Source organism: Panthera leo, chromosome B4 (assembly GCF_018350215.1).
Source record: "Panthera leo isolate Ple1 chromosome B4, P.leo_Ple1_pat1.1, whole genome shotgun sequence".
In the NCBI taxonomy this organism is placed as follows: domain Eukaryota; kingdom Metazoa; phylum Chordata; class Mammalia; order Carnivora; family Felidae; genus Panthera; species Panthera leo.
In genome coordinates, this window is record NC_056685.1 from 93,940 (window position 1) to 118,496 (window position 24,557).

General features: G+C 38.1%; 1 protein-coding gene across 12 annotated transcripts in view; it reads left to right on the plus strand.

The window, feature by feature from the left end:
• The window catches only part of ZMYND11 (zinc finger MYND-type containing 11), a 133,557-nt gene that overhangs the window by 76,625 nt on the left and 32,375 nt on the right, over positions 1-24,557 (plus strand). For 7 of the 12 annotated variants that reach the window (XM_042944712.1, XM_042944711.1, XM_042944709.1 and 4 more), the window contains exons 3-5: positions 7,657-7,816; positions 15,171-15,215; positions 17,788-17,949. In XM_042944712.1, coding sequence (XP_042800646.1) covers positions 7,657-7,816; positions 15,171-15,215; positions 17,788-17,949 — 367 coding nt within the window. Of the gene's footprint in view, positions 1-7,656; positions 7,817-15,170; positions 15,216-17,226; positions 17,321-17,787; positions 17,950-24,557 lie in introns of those variants that run through there. The other 5 variants (XM_042944715.1, XM_042944716.1, XM_042944717.1 and 2 more) reach the window with 3 other exon arrangements.

Genomic DNA, 24,557 nt, shown 5'->3' on the forward strand with positions numbered 1-24,557 from the left:
ATTCTACAGTGTTAATTATGACATTAAGAAACGATTACCTGTCGGGGCGCCTGGAGGGCTCAGTTGGTTAAGCGTCCAACTCTTTGATTAAGGCTCAGGTCACGATCTTGTGGTTCACGATGTGGTTCACAGAGCCCCACATTAGGTTCTGTGGTGAAAGTGTGGGGCCTGCTTAGGATTCTCTCACTCTCTCTCTCTCAAAATAAATAAACTTAAAAAAAAAAGGAAAAAAAAAGAAATGTGTACTACCTGTCAACTGCACTTACTGTGGGAACTGTTTTGCAATCTATATAAATATTGCATCCTTATTTTGTGTACCTGAAACTATGTTATATGTGAATTATATTTCAATTTAAAAAATAAGTTTTTAAAGGAAAAATGAACAACTTTTGATAATCGTACTTTTTTACTTAAGATGTTAACATTAGGTACAGTTGGGTGAAGGGCATGTGGGCAGTCTACTACTTTTGCAACTCTTCTGCAAGTCTAAAATAAAAGATTTAAAAGGTGATATTGAAATTCTGTTACTCCTTTATATATCCGAGAAGCATTTATTGAGTGCCAATTTTATGCAAAGCGGTATCTAAAATAATTTTTCATCTCCTAATTTTCTGGCTGCATCTGCAGATAGTTCAGCAAATAGGTCCTAAGGCCTTCACGGGAAGTAAATAGTACCCATCTGAGAAGATTCCAAGGCTAATGTAACAGTCTTACATGTTCCTAGCCTTTAGATGACACTTCTAGATGCGTACTCATCACTTATTCTTTATTCTAAATAACCTAAACCCAGACCTCCCATTGAGAAAACAAAAGCCCTTCCCTCAGAGCTGCGCTATTCCCAGGATGTGCCGGTCCTGGGAGGTAGCACTGTTCTGCCTGGATGCGATTCTCGTGTTCAAGTGCTTCACCCCTGCCTTCTCCTGGTCGTCTTGTCCCTGTGGAAGGGGCTTCCTGAGTCTACCCCGTGTCCTTCCTCATGTGCCCTGTGTGTACCCCTCATTCCCCCCTGGACTGGAACAGCTTCCTTTTAGCCCAACACACTGTTGTCACTAAAGAGAAGAAAATTCTTACTGTGTCTTACTGCACGTTTTGTAGCTGTGTGCATGCTAGTGTGTGGTTACACTCAGCGGATTAAAAAACATCAAGGAATGATGTGATGCCATTCTTGTTAAAACAGCATACTGAGACTGGAAAAGAATTTTCTTAATAAGACATAGCTACCTGTATGTATCCTTAGCACGCAATCGTATTTGTAATTTATTTATTTTGATAAAATACATCTATCAATAACCTTCAGCAAGTGTCATGTTTAATGGTGAACTATTATAATCTTTGCAAAATCTAAGAGCGGGATACCCGCCATCACAGCCCAGTGGTGTTGTGCTAGAAGTCCTGGTCAGCACAGTAAAAAAAAAAAAAAAAAAAAAAAAAAAAAAAAAAAAAAAGGCAAGTTTAATAGACTTACTTAAACAGTTCAGTAGACTTAAACAGAAATACTTTAATGAGCGTTTAGCAAGGTTTCTCAGTATATACTAGCAGCCATCAGCCAGAAAATAGTATATAAAATAAATTCCCTTTTTCAAAAGAAACAAAAAATAGGCAATACCTAGGAAAAATCACAAAAAATATGCAAGAATTTTAGGGAGAAAAATTATAAAACTTTGTTAAAGACACAGAAGATGTAAATGAACAGATGTACCGAGTCTGTCAGTATTGTAATGATATTTGTTCTCAAATTAATGAAAATGTCAATATTTTTCATGGATCTTGGCAAATTGATTTTAAAATCATTATGGATAAATAAATGTCCAAGAAGAGCCAAGATGAGTTTGAAAAGAAAGGAGGGGGCTGCCCAAGATGGGCAAGCTTGTGTTGGAGGAGGGAGCTTCCACGCATTGCTGGAGAGGTGGTAAATGGTAGCTGGCTTTGAAAAGTAACAACAGTCTTCAGATGGACTGATGGACATCTAATAGATGGACAGTCAAGTTCTGAAGAGGGGACCATGGGAAAATGTCTTCATCCTACCCCTGCTTCTGAGCCACTTAGTTCTACTTGAACTTTCTCCACTGTTCCTGGATCTACCTCTGGAGCTCTTATGCATGTACAGAGATGATTATATAATGTTTTTGAGAAACTGGACCGTTTCATACCGTGATTTTATTCACTGATTTCCTTTTTCTTTTCTTTTTTTTTTTTAAATTGAGGCATAATTCACAAATAACGTTAGTTTCAGGTACTCACCATAATGATTGAGTACCTGTATATTCAGTATCTGTATAATTGATTCAGTATCTGTATAAATAGTTGACCCCTTAACGGTGCACTTCTACACGAGTTTTTTTTTTTTTTCAGATGGTATATATAGTATTGTAAATGTATTTTCTTTTTCTTCTGATTTTCTTAGAGACATTTTCCTTTTTCTAGCTTATTTGATTGTAAGAATGTAATAGGTAGCCCATATAACATGTAGAATGTGTGTTAATTGACTGTTTATATTGTTAGGTTTCTGGTCAGCAGTGTGCTGTTAGTAGTTAAATTTTGGGGAGTCAAAAGTTCTGTGTGGATTTTCGACTGTGCAGGGGGTCGACGCCCTTAACCTTGGTGTTGTTTAGGGTCATATGTACTGTGAAATAATCACCACAATAGGTCTAGTTAACATTTATCACCTTGCATGGTTAGAAAAAAATGTTTTTCTTGTGATGAGGACTTTCAAGATCTACTCTCTTAGCAACATCCGAATATGCAGTACAGTGTTGTTAACTGCAGTCGCCATGCTGTGTGTGTTCTCCCCCATGACATTTATTTTGTGACTGAGAGTTTGTGACCTTTTGACCCATTTCACCTCCATCCCTATACCCCACCACTGGCAACCACCAATCTGTTCTTCGTATCTGTCAGCTTGGGGAGTGTGTGTGTGTGTGTGTGTGTGTGTGTGTGTGGTTTTGATTTGCATTTCCTTGATAATTAGTGGTGTTCAGCATCTTTTGTGTACCTGTTGGCCATCTTTATTTCTTCTTTGGAAAAGTGTCTATTCAGATGTTTTGTCATTTTTTAATTGGATTGTTACTTTGCTCTTGAGTTGTATGTTCTATATAGATGTTGGATATAACCTCATGCCCAGATTTTTTAAACATAATATATCTTAGAACTTACATTGTCCTAATAAGATCGACAACACTGCTTCACTTTTTTAACAATCATATAATAATTTTTGGTATAGCTGTAGTATTACAGTTTATCCAGCCCCCTAAGATTTACTTTTAGATTCTTTCTAATCTTGTTGCCAACAATGCTAAAATGAATTTCCTGTCTTGTATATATATTATTTCACACATGTCTGAGTGTATCTATAGGATGAATTTCCAGAAGTGAAACTGTTGGCTCTGAAGGTGTATACGTTTCTATACTTGGTAGACATTTGCCCCACAGTGTAGCGCTCTTTTACATGGCACCTGTGATATACTTCCCATCAAGTCCTGTCTGTCTGCACAGTGTGCCAGACCTATGACAGTCACAGAATGCTGTTTTGTGGTCTTCCTTATTAATTAGGATTTTTTTAAATATATTAAGAATATGTAGAATTTAAGTTCGGTCTTTCAGTCTGTGTGTTCCAAATATATTTCCCAGGTTAGCATTTGTGATTTTAACTTTGGTTATCATGTTTTTTTCCCTATGTAGAAATTGCTGATTTTATGTAAATTTTTCAATCTTTTCTTTAAATCACTCTGGTTTTTGTTTCAGATTAGGCAGGTTTTATTCGCACCATGATTGCTCTCCCGTGTTTTCCTTGTCATAATTTTGTGGTTTTGTTTTCAGTACCTAAATCTGACCTATTCAGAATTTACTTATGGGCACAGACTAAGGCACGGCCCCATCTTTATTCTTTTTCAAGGTAGCAAAGCCCCCTGTCCCAGTGTCCTGTGTTCATTGATTAATCTTTCCCACACTAATTTGAAATGGCACTTTTATTATAGTCAAAATGCGTATTTGGGTCTCTTTCTGGACTTTTATGTTTGTTCCATTGGCCTACTGTTCACACAAAAGTTTAATTACTTTGGCTCAACAGTGTTTTAATACCTTATATTTCCCTGAAAGAATTTTCCTGGGAAGTTGTTTTTTAATTCTCTATAGAACTTTAGAATTAACTTGCCTACTTTGTGGTAGCATTTTATTAAATGATCTTGGAGGCAATTTGGATTTTGTTGTCTTCCATTCAGATATCAGGCATGTGTTCATCCTCTCATGTCCGTTGCATTTCAGCATTTTCTTCATACAGATCTTGTCTTTTCTTCTGTTTATCACTCTGTATTATCTTTCTTATTGCTGTTGTAAACAATTGTGGTCTTATTTTAAATTTCTTAACTTTTTTTTTTGGTTTATATGAATGCTGCTGTTAATTTTAGTATATTTGTACTCAAATGAATAATTGATTACATTATTTGGTTATTTAAAATAGTGTGTCAGCTGATTTCCTTAGGTTTTCTAGATATATAATCTGCAAATAATGATTATTTTAAATCTTTACCAACTTTTACACTTTATTTCCTTTTTTTAGGTATGTTGGTTATTACCTTTGGCATAGGGTTAAAGGCATCTTTGAATATTCCTGATCAGGTTAAGGAAGTGTTTACTCATTCCCTTTTGTTCGGGGCTGGATGGTGAATTTTACTAAATGGACTTTTAACACATATATTTCTCACTTTTGATCTATTAATAGGATGAATCATATTTCTAGATTTCTTTGTGATAAGAGATCTTTGGAGAAATCCTAGAATTAAACCCTTGTTATAGTATATTCTTTTGATATTTGAATGTGTTAATATGTTAACATTTATTTTATATTAATAATATTAGACTATATTCACATACTTAATTTAGGATTTTTATCTGTTCCTATGGGACACTGGTTTTCTTTTTCTTCGCTATTTTTGTAGGGGTTTGTTACTATTAGTTTGCTAGATTTCTTGCATTCCCTCTTTATTAAGTACTGGAAAAGTTTATATCATACTGGAGTTATCTGACCATTAAAAGATTGATAGAAGTGCCTTGTGAAAACGTCCCTACCTGGTGTTTTTCTGAAAGAGCTCTTTGCCAACTTCCTCCATTAATTTCTTTTGAAATTGCCCATTTCAAGTATTCTATTTTTTTCTGTGGTCAAGTTTTGGTCATTAATATTTTCCTAGAAAATTATAGTGTTTATCTTCTATTTTGGCACAGAAATAAAGTAGTTGCTTATAATTGTTTTAACTTCTTTGTTACTTATGGTTATGGCTCCGTAGACATGTCTTAGTATGTATGTTTTTCTGATTTGTGTCTTCATTGTTGATTAGGTCAACTAATGATATCTCTATTTTTCTCTTAAGGAAGGGCTCCTGGACTGTTAGTTTTCACTTTTTATCTTTTAGGCACTGCTTTAGCTTTTTAGTTATGTGCTTAGATTTTTTTTTTGCAATTTTTAGATAACCTTTTTGATTGACTTATTCATGAGTGTTTTCCAGTTCCATTATTATTAATACCTTGTTTACTTTCACTGCAACTAGCAAGTGTCTGCCATCACTTTTGGAATCTGAAATAAGGCTGTTTTTGTGTCCAATTTTATGCTCAACTGTAAAGAATTTTCCTTGGACCTGTTGAAGCTATGTTTGGGTTTCAGAATAAATTTAACTAGATCTGCCTTCTGCCTTGTTAATTAGGTCTTCTGCATGAATACTTAGGTTTGTCCACTAGATGTTTTGTGGATGGAGAGGAGTCGCATAATTCTGTTTTCCTGTCAATATTTCCTTTATTTCTTACAGTCTTTGCTTTATAACATCCTATGCCCTGTTTGTCTTTTTTTTAAACCTGATTTTTGCCTTGGATTCCAAATCCTGTCCATTACAGTGTCGATCCTGTTTCGTTTGGGTTGCATTTTTATGATGTGCCTGTGCCCGTTCTTGTCCAGTTGTCTGAGTCACTTTAAAAGTGTGTCCTGTAGACTGTGTATTTTTAGTGTTGTGATTCAGTCTGTCTTTTTCGTACTGTGGAGATTAGCCAAACTGTATTTATTAAACAGACAAACTTGGTTTTGGTCCTGTCGTCATGTGTAATATATGCTTCCTGTTTCCTTTTGGTGTTTCTGTGCTTCATCACATAATATGTTTTTTAGGAGTTTCTTCAGATCATTTAGAAGGTTTGTATTTTTGTTCTGAGGGTTACCTTTGTGAATTGAGATGGTGTACTTGAGCTCATTTCTGTTGGCTCCTTCCTGTGAACAATGAGGAAATTAAGACACAGTCACCTGGGTTCATGTCCCTTCCCCCATCGCACCTGGACTTGACAATTTCTGCACTGACTCTGCACATGGAAATAGGGCTGCGCCTCTGGCAGCACAGGCGGCACTGTGGGGCTCCTGGGCCTCTCCTGCCGGGTTGGATGTGCTGGGGTGTCGCTCTGTTGAGGCCAGCGTGCGTTCACCACCGTCCCCACCCTCCTCTTCCTATCCTTGCAGCTAACTGCACTGATAGATGGAGCAGCACCTTGTGAGAGTTGGTGGTCTCGTAAACAGAAAGCCGTGATCTTCTACAGACTGCATGCACATCAGTCCTTCTGCCGGGTTCACTGCTTTGCTTTTTTGAAATTTATCCTTTGAATTTAGAAGGGTCTTCTATGATACATTCTTGCATTTTCAAAATGATTTGTTGTGAATGCTTTGATACTTAAATGACAGATTAATTTGGTATAAAATTCTTGTGTGCTAGTAAATTTCCTTAAGGACTGTGGGTGCGGCCCCACGTCTTCTCCGTGCCAGGTTCTCTGGAGCATCCACAGATGGCCTGACTTGCCACATAGTATGTTTTTGTGTCTGGATGTCCAGAGGAAGCTCTTTGTCCAGTAGCTTACTGGAGGAGGCTTTTGGGGTTTGAATGGAGGGAAATGGAGAACAGCACAAATCCAACCATATGTGTAACATTCTATTTCCTTAAAAAACAAGCGATGAAGCAAAGATTCCGTAGTGTTAACGTGAGTTCACTATGGTTGGTGGTTACAAGGGAACCTAAGTGTTATTCTCTGTGGTCCCGAGTACATTTGAGATATTGCATTTCTAGAAATTAAATGAAATGCCACGTGAATGTAAACCAGGGAGTGCCTGTAGGCTTTATTGATTGAATCCAAAGTCTATTTCATTGAAAATCACATTTTTGCTTTATTGATCCCAACATACATTCTTGTTTCTTTATGTCGACAGCCATTCGTGTAATTGTTATATGTTCCTTAGTGTCATTTCCTAAGTTTTGAGTCCAAGTATTCTTTTATATTAAGAAGTCCTGTGACTAGAGATGATAAAATTCTAAATTTAGAATTTGAAGAGTGGGAGTTAGTGGTAATTACTCTAGAAGCCAGACCTACATGAGATGTTTGACTAAAATCTGTTAAGGGATTTATATTGTTGGTTAAAGACTATTTTTGAACAAATATTCCTCTAAATATACAAATAGAATTAAGGTTTAAAATACCATGGTAATTAAAAGACTTAAATATTCAGGACTTTCTTTCTTCAGTAGGGCCCTTGTAAGTACGAGTTGTAACAAAAGAGAAATCACCTCTATTTTTCTTATTTTTATTATTATTTTTTTTAGTACTAAGGGGTTTTTAAATTTGCTTTCCCTCTGTGCTCAGGTATATGTCTCGAGTCCACGGTATGCATCCAAAAGAGACCACCCGTCAGCTGAGCCTGGCTGTGAAAGATGGTCTCATTGTGGAAACCCTAACAGTGGGCTGCAAAGGCTCAAAGGCTGGTATTGAGCAGGAAGGATACTGGTTGCCAGGAGATGAGATTGTAAGTATATTTTATTTGATAAATGTGGAGGTGCTGATTTTAAGCTTTTGAATATCATTTAAATACAACCCGTAGAAATTGATTTTTAGAAGTTTAGTGATATTTCACTTCAGTATTTTTTATTAACCTTAAGGGCATACTTGTGCTGGATGGATAATTTCGTTCTTCTTTAGGAGAAAACTCAGTTCTACAGAGAGCCTGCTTTCTCTGTCTAGGTTACCTTGAATCTGTAAAATGAAGTCCCTTTTAATGTACATGTAATTAATGGTATTCCTATTTTCTTCAGTAAATGCTAGTAAAGAATGTTTCAATGTAGGATAATGTCAGTGCCATCTAGACAGAGTGAAAAGGAGGATGGCCTTCCCTGGGAAACTGCTCACTTCAGGCTGGGTGATGTCCACGCCGAGAGCCACCTGTCCATAGGGTTTCTGCAGGAACAACGGTGGCCACGTTAGGGTCCCCTGGCCTGTGTCCTCACTGACCATGACCATAAGCTGGTTTGGTGGCACTCTAATACAAATCAGGAAAGACAGAGTTAAATTTTCTTTATAGTTTTGCCTAGTTCTTACTTTGACTCCTCTTTGAAGTGAGGACATTTTAGTCTTCTCTTTCCTTTTACGTTATACTTGGATACTCAGGGGCCCATGGAGAAGTGCATTTTTTTTCTTGTGTAAAAATTGGCTTCCTGTGTAATATTTTTATCTTCCTACCTTTATATGCCTCTGATACTTCTTGATTAGAAAAGTCTTAAGTTTTGCTGAGGAACATCATTTAAAGATGGTAGGCTTCAAATATAATAGATACTAATTTTTTTTAGTTTCTGAAAGGAGTCGATTTAGTAAGTAGGTGTTTTGAGAGTGTTTATCATGAATTCTCATAAAAATGACACAAAACCTTAAAATTTGTTCTCTGTGGAAACATTTCCCAAGAATTGTGAATCGTCTTTCCTTTTCTGGCTCCCGGGTGGATGTATGGGCGCACACGCCCGCCGTCAGGCCCGAGGGGCATGCTTTCTGGGGGCAGCTGGTCCATGGGGGCAGCAGTAAGTTTAAACATTAGGGAAGTTGTTCAGTTTCAGTGCTGTGTTTGTCAGTTGAATCTGTGCCTTCAAAGTTTTAGGAAAGAAAATTCACATTTTCCATAAACACAAAATGTGGAAGAAAAAATGTTTAATGTCACTGGTATCATCTGATGTGAGCACTAGAAGTGCTCTTGAAATCTTAAGTCAGAATGTTTCCATCATGGTGATTTCTCTGTTCACTTCCTTTCAGAAAAGTAGAGCTTTGTTGCCAATGAAGAAACTGTGGGGGCCAAGTCGTAATAATTATAGCATGAGGTGATCTAAATCTCCCATCAGACATTGATAATTGATACCTTTTTATACATTGAATATAATCCAGGTAATAGAAAATGTCTAATCCCAACACACTGGGAAGTTTACATGTATAGATGTATAGTATAGTATAGATGGCGATACTGGTAATTTTTGATATTTATATATAATTAACCGATAGTAAGTGCAACTTAATCTAATCCGTAGGATTTTGGTTTGTGGACCATGTGTACATTTTTCATGCAAATGATTTTATTTCTCCTTACTTCCCGTAAGTTTTCTTCCCCTCCAAGTTGGAGGTTCTCTGTTCAGTTTACTTCAACAAGCAGTTAATGAGCTACTATACGTTCACCACTGCATTGGATTCTGTGTTCTTTTTATTTTTACATGTCCTTAGTCTACATATTTATAGCATCATCCTTTTCTTTTTCTTTTTTCATTTTTCAAGATGAAATTTTGTATGTAAATGAAACAACCAGTGTACAGGTTTTATTAATTCTGGTTGGTTCTTATAAACATTTTATGTACTAAGTATGCATGTTATATGTATGCATGTACACAAGTACAACTAGGTGTATAAAATTGTGCCTAGTTTATAGAATAAGCAAATAAAATAAAAATTCGGAGACAGTGTATTGCACCAGAAAGAGGGTCAGGTCTTATATTGTTAATAGATGGCGTTTCCACCCCATCTCAAACATTTATTTTGTTGTGTGACCTTGAGGAAATTTCTTAACCTCTGATCCTCATTCCTCACCTATAATATGGGCGTATTAATATCTATTTCACTTGATTGTTTTAAGGATTCAGTGAAATTATCTGTATAAAGCATATAGCTGTGTACTCAAAGCAAATTTTGGCCAGTGAACAAATATGCTTAAGAAATGCCTACATACAGTTTAGCAAAAGCACATACATTTCCTCCTAACCATACAAGCAAAAATTCTCATCAGGGTCTTTTTACTTTTTAACCTGTATCTTTAAACACAAGGAGCTTTGTATAGAACTTTCCCCAAGACCCTGGATTTGTTTGAGGTGGAACCACAGAGTGATGAGATTGTGTATCTTAGACCCATGACTGGGTTAGCACCTGTTCCCTGAGGGAGGTCCTGCTCCCATTTTCATACACTAAGGATACCCTAGAAGGACATGGAGCTGACGTGTGTCACGCAAACATCTCGAACTGCGTGGCCCGTGCATGTGGGCCACTGCGTCTGGGCCCATTCTGAACCACAGAGCTTGGGAAGTGCACCCAGTCTGCACTACCAGCAGTGCCCTCCCATACGGCACGTCTCTCCCCTGATGAAGCCAGTCTTGGGGAAGGGTCGCCTGTTCTGACTTGCACGGAAGCGCTCTGTAGGCTTGTGGCCACCCCGCTAGTCCAGGCATTGGGTCTGGGGCCTCCTTCATACCTTCTCCACCTTGTACATGGTGGAATCCTCTGAACACTTGAGTTCTTAAATGGAAAGGTGTAGGTTATTATTAATCCTGTTGACTTTCCGACTCCCTACCAAGAGAAGAAAAAGTCAATTAGATGTATATGGCCTTGGGAAGGAAATGCATTAAGATTTTTTTGTTATTTGTCTTAAACCTTTAATTGGGGGTTAAAATACTCTTTACTCAGGAAGTTCTGTCATTTGAAAATGGGTAGTAAACTCTTCTTTTCCTTCTATAACCTCTAAAAGTGTTAGCTGTACCTCAGAGGTGGGGAAAAGGCAGATTTTCCTTAGTAAGTCCGCAAGGCATATTCCTGGTTAGCACGGAGCTTGGATGGTCTTGTCTTCAGTCCTTTATGGTAGCAAAGACCAGGTAGTTCTGATCTGCTCCTCCGTGTTTGAGCAGAGGGCTTGTTGGTGTCATGTTTTTATTCCACCTCGGCTACCTTTTCTCTTGCTAGTTATTTTTACAAACTGATATAATTGAAAGATATGGATATCATACACATTACTTTTATTAATTCCAGAAATCACGTAATAAATGTCTAATGCTAATAGTATGTCAGGATATAATTATATATAATCTGTTTAAAAGGAAGCCTGTGTAAGTCAGGACAGTGGCCTCCATTGTACTGAGGTGCCTTCTGCTAGACTGGAGTGATTTCTGATCCAAACCAGCACGATAGCCCTGTTGAAGTGGTGACTCATTTGGAGAAAGTGATAAAATTGGGTAGAGATAAGCATCCTAATGGTGATATTTAAGTATGACCATTTGAGAAAGCAGAATAAAAAACCCAATTATTAAAAATGAGGCCATTCTCCATTTTAAATGGTTTGCTTAAATATTAGTCAACAAACTAGCAAAAGTATCTGTACCAATCAGTTTTAAAATGACAATCCCGCGAAACCGGGAGACACTCTTGTAAATTTTCTACGGTCCTCTTATACTTCCAGATTTGTATGTCATTAATACTCATGGGATCCAAGGAAGTCATTTAGAAATGTTTTTCAGAGCTTTCCAAATTATATTAATAAAGGCCAGTAGACCCAAGGCATAGAGTGAAATTTTGTGATATCTGACCATTCAGCATTTTGTTCTATCAAGGCTTTTTGAGTTTTTAAAGAAATACTGCATGTTCTCATAGACTGCTTCATCATCTGCTTGCTCTAGAGAAGTATACACTAATGGTTACATTCCATTCATACTTGATCATGATGGTTATTTCCTTTATTCTCACATCATGAGAACTGTATTTCTTGAGCAGAATTTCACCATTTGCTCGGCTAAGTTTGGTATTTAAGGTACTAAGGTAGCTCCCTTTGTAATAAAGACAACTTAATTTCTTATGAGTTAAACTTTTAACTCATAAGGTGCTCAGTAAAGACAGAAGGTCTTATGAAAGTATTGAATGTAGTACAATAGGGCAGGTATCCCTGAGTTATGGATCATTTGCAGATAAATGTATCAAATACACGTTTTGATATTGTGGCAGTTAATACTGTTTATTTCATGCTTCCTGCTTTCTTCACGGCTCCTGGCACAAAGCCATGACTCTGCCCTATTATTTGACAGGTATGTTTGATCTGACACTAAATAACTTGGTTACAAGTGTAGAAGCTGACTTAAAAGTGCCTAGCAATGACATTCTGTATGAAAGCACTCTTTATTCACCTCTCAGATCTGGACTAGGGTCTCATCTCTTCTTTCTTGATTGCTGCCATTTGAAAATCCATGCGCTTGTAGGACACTGCCACTTGGAACCCTTCTGCTGTTCAGATGCACCTGTAGGCAGGAGCTCAGGTCTTGGCTGCTTCAGTCTGAGTGCTTCCTTCTCAGAGAGTCCGGCTGCTCCTGCTGAAAAGCAGGACCTCGTGCTGCTTTTTAAAGTAGGCCCAGGTGAAAAGATAGAATTCTTTAGTTTTTGCTTTTTCTCATGTATTTAATGTTTTAACACTTTCAAAGGAGCATAATTAGGGGCGCCTGGGTGGCTCAGTCGGTTAAGCGTCCAATTCTTGATTTTGGCTCAGGTCATGATCCCATGGTTTGTGGGATTGACCCCCACATTGGGCTCCGTGCTTATAGTGTGGAGTCTGGGAGCTTGGGATTCTGTGTTCCTCTCTTCCTCTCACTCTCACTCTCACTCTCACTCTCACTCTTGCTCTCTGCCTCTCCCCACTCCTCAAAATAAATAAATAAACTTTTGGGAAAAGAAGCATAATTAATGGAAATACACATTTTGTGGTTTCTTGAAGAGATCACAAGTTATCTTGGGGATGCATGGATTTAGTGTTAATTTATAGAGGGGCAACATAGACACATTTTCCCCATAATCTTTTGCTTCTCCAGGTTCAAAGTGGCTAGTCTAAAAGTAGATGTGGTTTGTGTACTTCTCAAAACATGGCTAAGGTCACATCTTTTAGGTAAGACGCAGGAGTTATGCATCTGCGTTTATGTCTTCTCCTTCAGAAATCACACCATTATACAGCCATGGCAACAAAGGGTTCTCTTGCTTTGTTCTTGAAAAAATATTAAGGGAGGCCTGCTGAATTCAACAGCTTGACTGTCCCAGCCCACTTCATAAATACAAGTATTGAAGTAAGAATTTTTTTAAAGACTAGACCTTTGCATTTTTGTTGTTATAGTTGTCACAAATTAATCAATCCTATGTTTTAAGTTCCCTAAATGCAAAATTTCATGCCCCTTGGATACTGTTGATTTTTTTAAGTGAAATATATTTTATTATATTTATGCTGACTGTGTGCAGAACTACAGTTTCTTTCTTCCAAAGGTCCATTACCTGTCTCAGATACAGAAATATACATAGTCACTGGGGCACCTGGGTGGCTCGGTCAGTTGAGCATCTGCATCTTGATTTTGGCTCTGGTCATGATCCCAGGGTCTTGGGACTGAGGCCTGCATTGGGCTCCATGGTGAGCATGGGGCCTGCTTAAGATTCTCCCTCTCTCCATCTCTCTGCCCCACTTTCCTGCTTGCACACACTCCCTCTCTCTCAAATTAAACAAAAAAATTAAAAAAATAAATATATACATAGTCACTTATTTACTAAATGTTAAATATCTGTGATTATTAATCAACTAGAAACCAATTATAATGTGGTTCTATGTGTATTCAAAGTGTAACATACTTAGAAAGTCTTGAATTGGTAAAGAATTTCCATATTCAGTGGAATATTTTGGGTCATGCTGTCCTATATTCTTTTAAGCTTTGATTGACTGATTGGTTTTGTGTGTGTGTGATTCCTTTTTTCCCCTCCTAAATTCTATTTCACTAAGCAACGTACACTGTTGTAATAGTTTTACTTTTGAAAAATAATATTTAAAATACTGGAAATATTTAATCACCAAATTCTTAGCTCTCAATGATATTTATTAACAATTTAATAACAGAATTTGTTTATTAACAGAATTAAGGCTACGATTGTGGAGATTTACTTTTGTATTCTCTCTATGTTAGGATACCACAGACACATATTTGATGATAAAGTAAGGTTTATCTGTTCATTATGTATAAAGAGGGAATTACTTTAAAAGTTGGAGTCTCTCGTGAGTGTGGTGAAGGGTGGATTACAGTGTGGGAGGCCTAGTTATAGACACAGCTCTCCCACTGAGCCCTCTTGTTGCTGTGTTGTCTCTAAGTCAAGTTGGCACTATTTCTGGCTCCATCTAGCTTACAGACACATGTCAGCTGTCACAAGGAACTTGAAGTCTTGGAGGAAACTCGCACACGTATTACTACAAACGTCACACCATTTTGTGACTTGTCCTCAAGTCCTGTTTGTGCACTGTAGTAAACAGATTGTCTTCATCAGCAGAGGGCACCCACTGAGCATAGTAACTCATTCAATCCTTACAAAAACCCCATAAACTAGGCAGTATTACTTTGTTCATTCCCAGGTAGAAAATGATGCAAAGAGAAGCTAGGTATTCTGCCCCAGATCATACAGCCCGTGAATGCGGGAGCCGGGATTTGAGCCTGTGTGGTGGCCCCAGAGTCTTACCCAAATGCTGTTAATGGTGACAGATGTAGGTCAGCAGGCTGCTTCTCTATAGATGGTGGAGTGTTTTCTCCTGGTTCGGAAGACAGCCTGTGTGGCTCTCAGTCTGTGGTCAAGTATTGTATTTACTGCGTTCACAATCATCACTCCTGACTTGAAAAAACAAAAAAAAACCAACTTGAACCAGTTTCAGATCAAAAGGACATATATTCATGGTCTTGTGCAAAGTTTTAATGGCACCGAATTTGTTAGTAAAATGTTTTTCTAACATCACTATAGGTTTCCTGGCACATGAATTCTCTTTGAATTTTCTCTTTGTTCATTTGTAGCTTTTGTGTTAGTGTCAAAGTTTCCTCTCCAACAAGTAATTACCCTTGAGTTTGTGTGCAACTGTCTTTTCATTGATGATTAGACATTCATAGATTATCAGTTATAACATTTAAAAATTAATGTAAGTTGTATAGCAAATAATAGTTTGTGTACAAAAATCCCTTTAGCTCTGTTTATTGCCTGATGTTGAGCAAAGTTATAGTAGAGAGACCAAGATTATTTTGTTTTTATTTTGAAAGGCCTACAGTATGCAGCCTTTCTCCAGGACAGCAGCCCCAAACAAGGTGAACTGATTTTGCACTATGTTATTTTACTTTAATTCTGCTTTTTTTTTTTTTTTTTGGCATTACATTTCTATCTTTTTTTTTTTTAAGGCTTAGTTTACTCTTGTTAGAATTATTCTTTAAAATCATACTATCTTTACACCGCTTCTAGTTTTGGTTTTATGCTAGTAGGTTTGCATTTTTAAAACTTTCTTGAAGTACTGGAATGTCATTTCACATACTACACTGTTGTTCAGGCTCTATCTAGAGTAGTTGCTGACATCTAGTGAAATCCAGTGAATATACACGCTTAGCTTTTTGGCACACTTTGAGCGTTGGTCACAAGTCCTATATTGATGGATTTTGTTTACTAAAAGACAAACTGTAGGCAATTCTGCCTGTAACAAACATGCTTACATTATTTATATCCATAACAGTGTTTCCTGGATTCAGAATCTTTTGAACTTGACTTTTTGCATGTTTCATATGTTCTGAACAGCTATTGCAGTTAAAAGAATGAACAGCGCATACATGCTCTTGTATGAATACGTGTCCCCATGTGTCTCCCCTGCATTTGGGTTACACTTTCGTTCCTATAACGGTTGTGAAACACCAGGCCGAGTACAAACTCCATTGAAGAGAGATGCACTGCCATCTTCACGTCCTGGCTGGACGGGCGAGGGGAGGCTTAGAAAGAAGCGGGAGGTTCTGGAGAGACCTGAGCTGTGCGCCAGCCGTGAGCTCTCTTGCTCTCTGGTCTTGGGGATCTGAGAATTACAGGAAGATGAATTAGTGTAAAAACAATACAAGTGATGAGAGATGGTGGTTTCTTTTGTTTATGATGAGTCACATAAAAGCCACCAAAATCCTTTAAGGTGTTTCTGAACAGCCGTGAAGAAAATATTCTGAAAGAGTTTGTTTCAAACTGGAAAAGAGTTCTGTTAATTAAAAATGGAACAACGTATGTTTTCCCTACTGAAACCTAATTTGTCAACAGTTCATGAGACAAAAATTACAGTAGCTGAAGTACAGCTTCCCACATGAGCCATGCGAGGTGGGTGCCCCAGTGACCACGGTTACAGCCAAGCACCACGCACGTGCTCTGTCCCAGTCGGTGAGCTAGATTCCTTCTGCCATATTTTATGTCAGATCAGTATCCTCAGATTTTTTTTGGTATTCTGACTGAAATTACTCCACCAGAGTAATTTTGCAGAGTATGTATATCCGCAGCAAATCACCAGAAATGGTCATGCTTTTTTCTTTATTACTTTGGTCGATAAAGACCAAACTTTTAATAAAAAGCAAACCAAAAATTTATATTTTTGCACAATATACCATAGCCATGAGGATGGGTAGAAAGTGTAGGAAGATGGGAATTTTAGAACATTAGTGACTCTCTTCTCTTTTGAAGGAGCGGGTAGTAGGCTTCTCATAAGGAAGGTCAGGCAGCAATGCGTTTGGACCACAGGTGCCAGAGGAGCTGCGCTTTCTAGACAAGTTGTTGGAGTTGTTACGGATGTAAGAGAAAATGAGAAAGCTGCCCAGCCTCAGAAGCAGACTGTAGACTGGTTTATGACAGAAAACTGATGGCAGAGCTGAAGCCTGGAATTTCAGGATCCCCGTTGAAAGTGGCTCACTTGATTATGCAAAGTGTAGTTTCAAGCCTTGTCCGTTTAGTTACTGCATCTACAAGAGAAGGTTGGGAGTTAATCCGTCACTCCTAACACAGGTATTTTTTCATAAAAGCTGAGAGTGAAATATGAAAAATGAATTAATGAATTCTAAACTAAGACAACTTGTAACATCTTCCTGTTTATATTTAAATGCCGTTGGCCGTACAGACACGGAGCTAACAGAAAATGTTGAAGACCACCTGTGCACCTGTAGTTATGTTCTTTTACTTCCAAGGATAGTCCCAATAAGAAAATAAACCTACTTCCTTTTTTGGTTTTTTTTTTATGGTAATGTCCTTTGGAGAATGTGATTAAACCTTTAGTTTCACATTTTCAATTTATTTTTCCAAATTCAACAGACCCTGAAAATTTGACAACTGTCAGAACATGGACATTCTGATTAATGTTATTTTCAATAAAGCATCCAATACCATGGATGAGAAGATAAGAATAGTGAGCATCACCATTTATTACTATTCTCTCTGTTCCCACAGTGTGCTAAGTACTTACTATATTTAAAAAAAAAAAACGCAGAACAAAACAGAGGTTTGTTTATTTGAAATATTAAGCTATAGGTGTTGGTGTGGGCTATTCAGTTTACTGGAGAAATTATTCCATAGATTATATTAAAAGATGAAAGATAATGTTAGAATGGGGATTGGCTTTGGACTTACTTCATTTTGGGCTGGTTTTACTATCAGATCACTTTAAGATATTCTGAATATTAATACTGTTTAGGAAAGACATTCAAAATTTAAAGAAGCAAATTTCTAGGTATTTTTTCCCTCTTGTTTTAACACAGTTAATGTCTAAAATTGTTTTTAATGCCTAACTTGTGATGGACTTTAGTTTCAATTTTGTTCTTAGTCATTGCAGATATTGACAAAATGTCATACGAAATTATTTTGTATTTTTTGTAGGACTGGGAAACAGAAAATCATGACTGGTATTGTTTTGAATGCCATTTGCCTGGAGAGGTGTTGATATGTGACCTGTGTTTTCGTGTGTATCATTCCAAGTGTTTGTCTGATGAGTACAGGCTTAGAGACAGCAGTAGTCACTGGCAGTGCCCAGTTTGCAGGGTGAGTACCAATGAGCTTTCGTGTCCTGGTCAGAGGGTTGGAATTCATTAATGAGAGCTGCACAAAGATACCCCAGGTGGTGTGCCAGGTGAAGGGATAAAGTACTGGAGGGTGGGGGGTGTCTACTGGAATGACGGTAAATGAACACAGCACTCGATGCATATCACAGAACACTGACACATTGAGGGTATGGATTTTAGAAAGTTTTAATCACATAAAAATACACTTTCTTCTCTTGCATTACACTTGCCCCTGGACTGTGTGACTCCTTTAATGCATAGTCTTTGGAAAGCAAGAACCAGTCTCCTGTCCCAAGTTGGGTTCAGTCAGTGCTCTCTACTGCTCAGAAAACACAGCTAGCAAAAGGCACATTGTTGGAAACATTTTGTATCTACTTCCCATTTTATATCCATGTAATGTCGCCCTTATTTTTTGTCATATCATGGGTTAGTTTATTCCTTGCTTATATTTTATTTGGAGGGTGGAGGGATGGGATAGTTGTATATAAAGCATTCTAATTATTTAAAGCAAAATGAAATAGTCTGGTAGGTAAAATAGGTACTTTCCACAATTATTTTTGTTCCTATTATTTCCCCAGTGAAAAGTATACCTGGCTGTGCTTGTTGGTTGTAGAATGTGTGTGTGTGTGTGTGTGTGTGTGTGTGTGTGTGTGTGTACGTACACATGATGTGTACATTGCATATGGCATTGATGGTGATTCGTAAGGAATGATTTTATTGTAACTTCTGCTTTGTGTTTATAATTATTATGATATGTATTCGGAACCATGCAAATTGCCCAGATTACTCATGGGCTCAGTTTCTGAATATATTTTACATTACTTGAGTAAGTTAAATATTTGTTTCTATTTTTTAAAAAGTTGTGGCTTCGTAATTTTTCCCTTCTTTAATACTGACCCTAATTTCCTGCCAGTATGATGAGCTTCTAATCTTCTTTTAGTCACTCTGGCTTTGTATTATCTTAGTATATTTCATCTCACCAGCACTACTGTATGTACTCGGTGTTTTACCTCAGTATACTTTTTCTCCCACTGCTACTACACGTCATCAGCATATTACCTTCCTTTACTTTATCTCAGCAGCATACTTTCTTTACTCAGTGTATTACCTCAGTATAGTATATCTCACCATTGTTTTACATACTCAGTGTATTACCTCAGTATGCTTCAGCTCATAGCATTGCTGTGCCTACTCAGTGTATTACCTCAGTGTAGTGTATCTCCCAGCACTACTCTACATACTCGGCATATTGCTTCAGTATACTTCATCCCACAGCGGCTCTGTACTCCTCCATATGTACCTCGGTGTACTTCATCTCACAGTACCACTGTACTGGATACTCTCCGTATATTGCCTCAACAGAGTTCTCCTCACCAGCACGACTATACATACTCAGGGTATTACCTCAGGATACTTCATCCCACAGCACCACTGTACCTACTCAGTGTATTACCTCAGTGTTACAGCTTCACCTCACAGCGCTCTCATACCTGGTCAGTGTCTTACCTCAGTATACATCACCTCACTAGAGGTACTGGATGTACTCGTATTTTACCTTGATATACTTCATCTCACAGTACCACTGTACATACTCAGGCAGACAGGAGACCATTAGGGTAGCATTACAAATACAGTGTGTAATAATGACTCATAATCAAATGCCTAAATGCTAGATCAGTGATAAATCCCTGAATCTGCCTAGATGAGTATCAAGCCTTAAGTTGTGGACTTCCTCTTAGATGTCTGCAATAATTTGTGACGTCTCCATGAAATTAGTTTCATTGGTGGTGTGGGAACTGCGTTAATACCCATATTTTATTTTTGTGGATTTGGATTGTGCATTTTAAAAGCAAATATATAGCTTCTGTTTTCTGATAATAATGACACTTGAGGAGGTTAAGATACTAATGAGACCTTAAGAACAAAAGCATTAAGGTAGTAAAAATAGAAAAGGACGGGTCCCTGGTCAGATAGGGACTCTGAGACTTAGGAAATGCAATTCTGGACACCATGGTGTCTTTACAGCCATAGCTTTTTAATATTTAGTTCTTATTTTCATAGTAAAGACTTCAAAACCGTTGGGATTTTTGAGGATGGGTTAAACTTTATTGTGGATATTTTATATTCCTAAATGGAAATGCAGCAATTATACCTTTGAAGAAAATGTCTAATACTACTTTTGTAGGAACCCACTGTCAAGTTGTCAGATTCCATTCTCTATGTGTTTGCTCTGCTTTTACTGATTAGATGATTTGTTGTTGTTGTTAATTTCAGAGTTACTGGATAACAGAAATATGATAGCCACAGTGCACCCTATTCTGTTTTTCTTTTCTAGCCCTTGGTTTTCCTTCTGTCTTGCTAGTCTGGACTTCCTCATGTTGTGAGGCAGCTCCACTTGCTGTGGTGATGCGGTGTCTGTCGGTAAACACTCATGACTCACACGCTGCTTTCCTAGTCGGGGAGCCACCGTGATGAGGCTCAGAAAGCCTGTGTCTGGGTCGGGGTGGTGAGCTTTATTCTGAGCTTGAAAATTTCTGAAGAAATAGTTACTACTGTGTAGGATCTGTTCTGTTCTTTTAATTATTATGCTCAAGAAGCAGATAGGTGCTAACAATTTCTGTCCTGGGAGAAGGGACCATAATAACCTTGAAATTCTAATGGGATTTTAAATCTCTCTAAGGTAAACCTTCTGGTTGTTGTTTTTTGTTTTTTTCTTTAAGTGTCAAAACTTCAAGTTTACTTGAAGCCATTTTTGTGATCTAATATGAAAGTAACTGAGCAGACTTAAATGTTCTTGCGCTTAATGAACAGAGAGTCTGTACCCTGGGACCCAAGAACATAGTTCCAGATCAGAATTTTGATCTCCAACCTCTTACTCAACGTTTGGAAAGAATATAGATTAAGTAGATATACTAATGAGGAATTTTGAAGATAAGATGCCCAGAGCCAAATTTTAGTGCAGGTGGAAGTAGTAAATGGAAGCTCTGTTCATTACCTAAAAATGAGTATTTCTAATATAGTGATCAGAAGACTTTTGTTTCTACGTAATCTCTATCCCTTGCAGCACTGAAAATGTCACTGAGAATTGGCTGTCTGTTGGCCAGCGGTTAGCTGTTTCCAGATTTGCTTCGGTTCAAACAGCTTTATCTCATGTATCTGACTATTTACAAATATTTTAAGAAAGTGAAAAAAAGTTTTCTGAATTTAAAATAATTTTATTAACATTAATAATAAATCTCAAGAATATCACAACCCTGAGGCTATATCTTTGGAATGTCTGCATTTCTGAAAGTAATTAAACCGTACAGACACAGTAGATTATTCTTGAAAAGTAGCCTATGAATGTCATGTTAGCATTTTGATTTGGAAAAAACACTAGTAACATACTGTTTTACACTCTTATAGAGAACTCTCATTAATTTTAAAAAGGGGGACTTTAAAATTATTTCTTTTATAGTTTGCTGTGAAAAATTCAGGTAATTTAGCAGAGGATAAAAAAATAACATTTCCAGCAATGCTATCACATAGTAGGTGAATGTTCTCACAGACCTCTCCCGCGTGCGTGTGAACATGTGCATGTGCACGTGCCTGTCCATTTGTGTCTGTGTCACTTCACGTGCATGCCTGAATGTAGCCAGATCGTGTCTGTTCGGCAGTAGTATCCCAGGCTCCTCCGCTAGCAGGGTGCACTGTGACGTACTCACACAGTGCCCTGATGGCGTTCATCTGTGTCACCCACTCTGTCCTGACCGGCAGCGCCTTTCCAGTCACAGGACACGCGCTGCTGTGTCCAGAGCTGGGCCGCACTCATGCTGTCGTTATATTCCAGTGTATTTGAATTTTATATTCCTGAAATAGCCATGAAGTTTTCAGGAAAAGATGAGAAAACCATAACTTTTAAGTGAAAGTAGCTTTTAAGATTTTATTTGCCTGAAAGATCCATCTTTAAAACACAGTATGGGCCATTGTATTTTTTTTTTAAAAAGACGCACTTAGCTTACACATATTTATGTAATTACATCTGGCCACCTTCACAGGATAAATGTATTGAAGTGGAATTCTTAAATGTAAAGGGTGAGCACATTGTGTGATAAAAATCACCAAATTGCCCTTCAGAAGATTATACCCGTTTAGACCACCATGAAAGTATTTTCCGATGCTTTTTGTTACCAATTTGATAGGATACAAATGGATGTCTCATTTCAAAGTTGCTTCATTTTTTTATAGTTTCCACATTACAAATTCACTTTATGCTTTAATGCTTTGGTTATGGAAGGCAGTCCTGTGCATGTGCACGAGCCTCTGTGCATACGTGTGTGTGAACACACGTGTGTGCATGTGCATGCATACCTGGTGTGCATGTGTGTATGTGCATGGGTGTGTGTGGGCATGTGTGCATGTGCATGTATGTGTTACCAGGGGCTTCTGTGTTGTATGCTCACGTGTATACATGTGCACGTGTCTGTTGCATGTGTGTACGTGCATGTGTGGCTGTGTGCAGATGTACACGTGTGTGTGTGCGCACCGTATGCTTTCTGGCCTCCACGCCTGCTGGCGAGCATCATGATACTGTTTGAGTGATGATTGCATGAACTTTTTTTTAATATGTGGGCAAAGTAACACGCTCTAGGACCACTCCTTAGGTTGGCGCATGCTGCCTGGTAGACCTTTCTGTGGGGTGGAATGTTCTCTCCTTGCAGTTCTGCGGGAGCACCGGCCACGTGTGTTTAGTGAGCATTTGAGCCCTAGATTTCAATTTGGCAGAGACCTGGCAGGGATTTCACAGGCCTACTAAACGTGAACCAAGACTGAAACGCCACTAGGGGACACCTGCAGTTCCGACGGTGGGCACCAGCTTGTCAGTGCCCGCTTGGTTGTGGGTGAGCTCCGCTGGGGACATTTGCACTGTGACTTCTGTTTGTTGAGGGAGCTAAAGAGAAAATCCTGATGAAAGCTGCTTCCTGAAACTGGAGATAGAAATTTACTTCCGAATCTGTTTTTCTTTCCTTTGGGGTCATGGGCAGGACAATTTTCTTAAATTCCCAAGATAGGGAGATGACTTCTGTAAAGTTCAGAAGGAGTTAGAACAAAATGCTAAAGAAAATACTTTGAAAACATGCATTCCCTGGACGTCTCTGCCAAGGAACGGTAACTGTCCTTTCTGGCCAGTCTTACTTAACGTGGGAAATTCAGTATTTTCACTGGGAATGAAGGTGAGTCAGGTTTTCAACCATATTAACAAATCTGGAATGGAGATTTGATTTTTAAATAGAAGCAGCAGTTTTTGTTTTTGCTTATTTGTCTTACGGTAGACAATCAAAAGTATTATTAAAAAATGCAAAATGAACATTAGTCAAATATTCTGTGCTGTTTTTCAAGACAGCTGGATCATATCATTTTTATACTAACAAAAATAGGAAATTTCTTTTAAAAAGATCTTTGTCTGAACCAAGTCCTCTCTGAAGCGTTTGCTATTCATTAACAGGCCTGACTAGGAAAGGGTGATGGGAAAGCCTAGGGATTTTTAAAATTGGATATAGCATCTGAAACTGTAAAATCTCATGTATTGTTTATCTAATCTCTTTATAAAACCGCCTGGACCCAAACAAGAAAAAAACCCACACATACTTTGTACATTGTCTTCCCATGACGAATTTAACAACATTATGGTCAGAAAGGCTTGGATATGGGTGTAAAATGTCTTGTGGTGGTATGTTCTTCCTGATGTGTTTATTTACTTATATTTATTTATTCATTTATTTATTTGTAATTCATTTCGAGAGAGAGAAAAAGGCAGTGCGTGGGGGAGGAGCAGAGAGAGAATCCCAAGCAGGCTCCACGCTTTCAGTGCAAGCCGGACACAGGGCTTGATCCCATGAACTGCGAGATCATGACCTGAGCTGAAGTCAAGAGTCAGGTGCTCAGCCGACTGAGGCACCCAGGCGCCCCTCCTAATCTCTCATTTTTAACTCTGAGAGATGAAGAGATAATGAGCTAGTTCCTACATCAGGATGGTTACAACTTAATCTAGACAGTGTTTCCAGTATTGATGAACTTAAAATAACTTACCAAGTGTGCATAATCTCCTTATGTTGTCAAGTGCCCCAGGTGGGAGGGCGAGGAGGAAGGAGGAGGGAGGGGCAGGGAGTATTCCTGACAGCTTCGTCAAGCAGAGAACCAAAAGCTACTCGTTCCCTGACCCGACAACAGAGAAATGAAACTTATGTGCAGAGGAGAACAGAGAGGTGTATCCCACTGAGGAATACACGCTGCCTCTGTGTTTTGAATCTCCTTCTTCTTCAGTGTTGTGTACAAGGGGAAGGAACAGGTAGATGCAAAACCTATGTTCCATGCCACAAAATGTTCCTGAATGTTCCTTCCCTGTTCTCCAACCTTGGTGACCCAGAACTAAAAGTTACCCCACAAGTGCATGGAATATTGAACCATAAAATCCCTGATGACATGCATGGCACCCCCTCTCTGTGGCTGATATTTTAGCGGTTTCTTTGTGAACATGTGGATGTTTTTACCATAGTGGTCAGCTTTGTGGCAGGTAGGATTAATTTGAGACTGTGCTTTAATAGACTG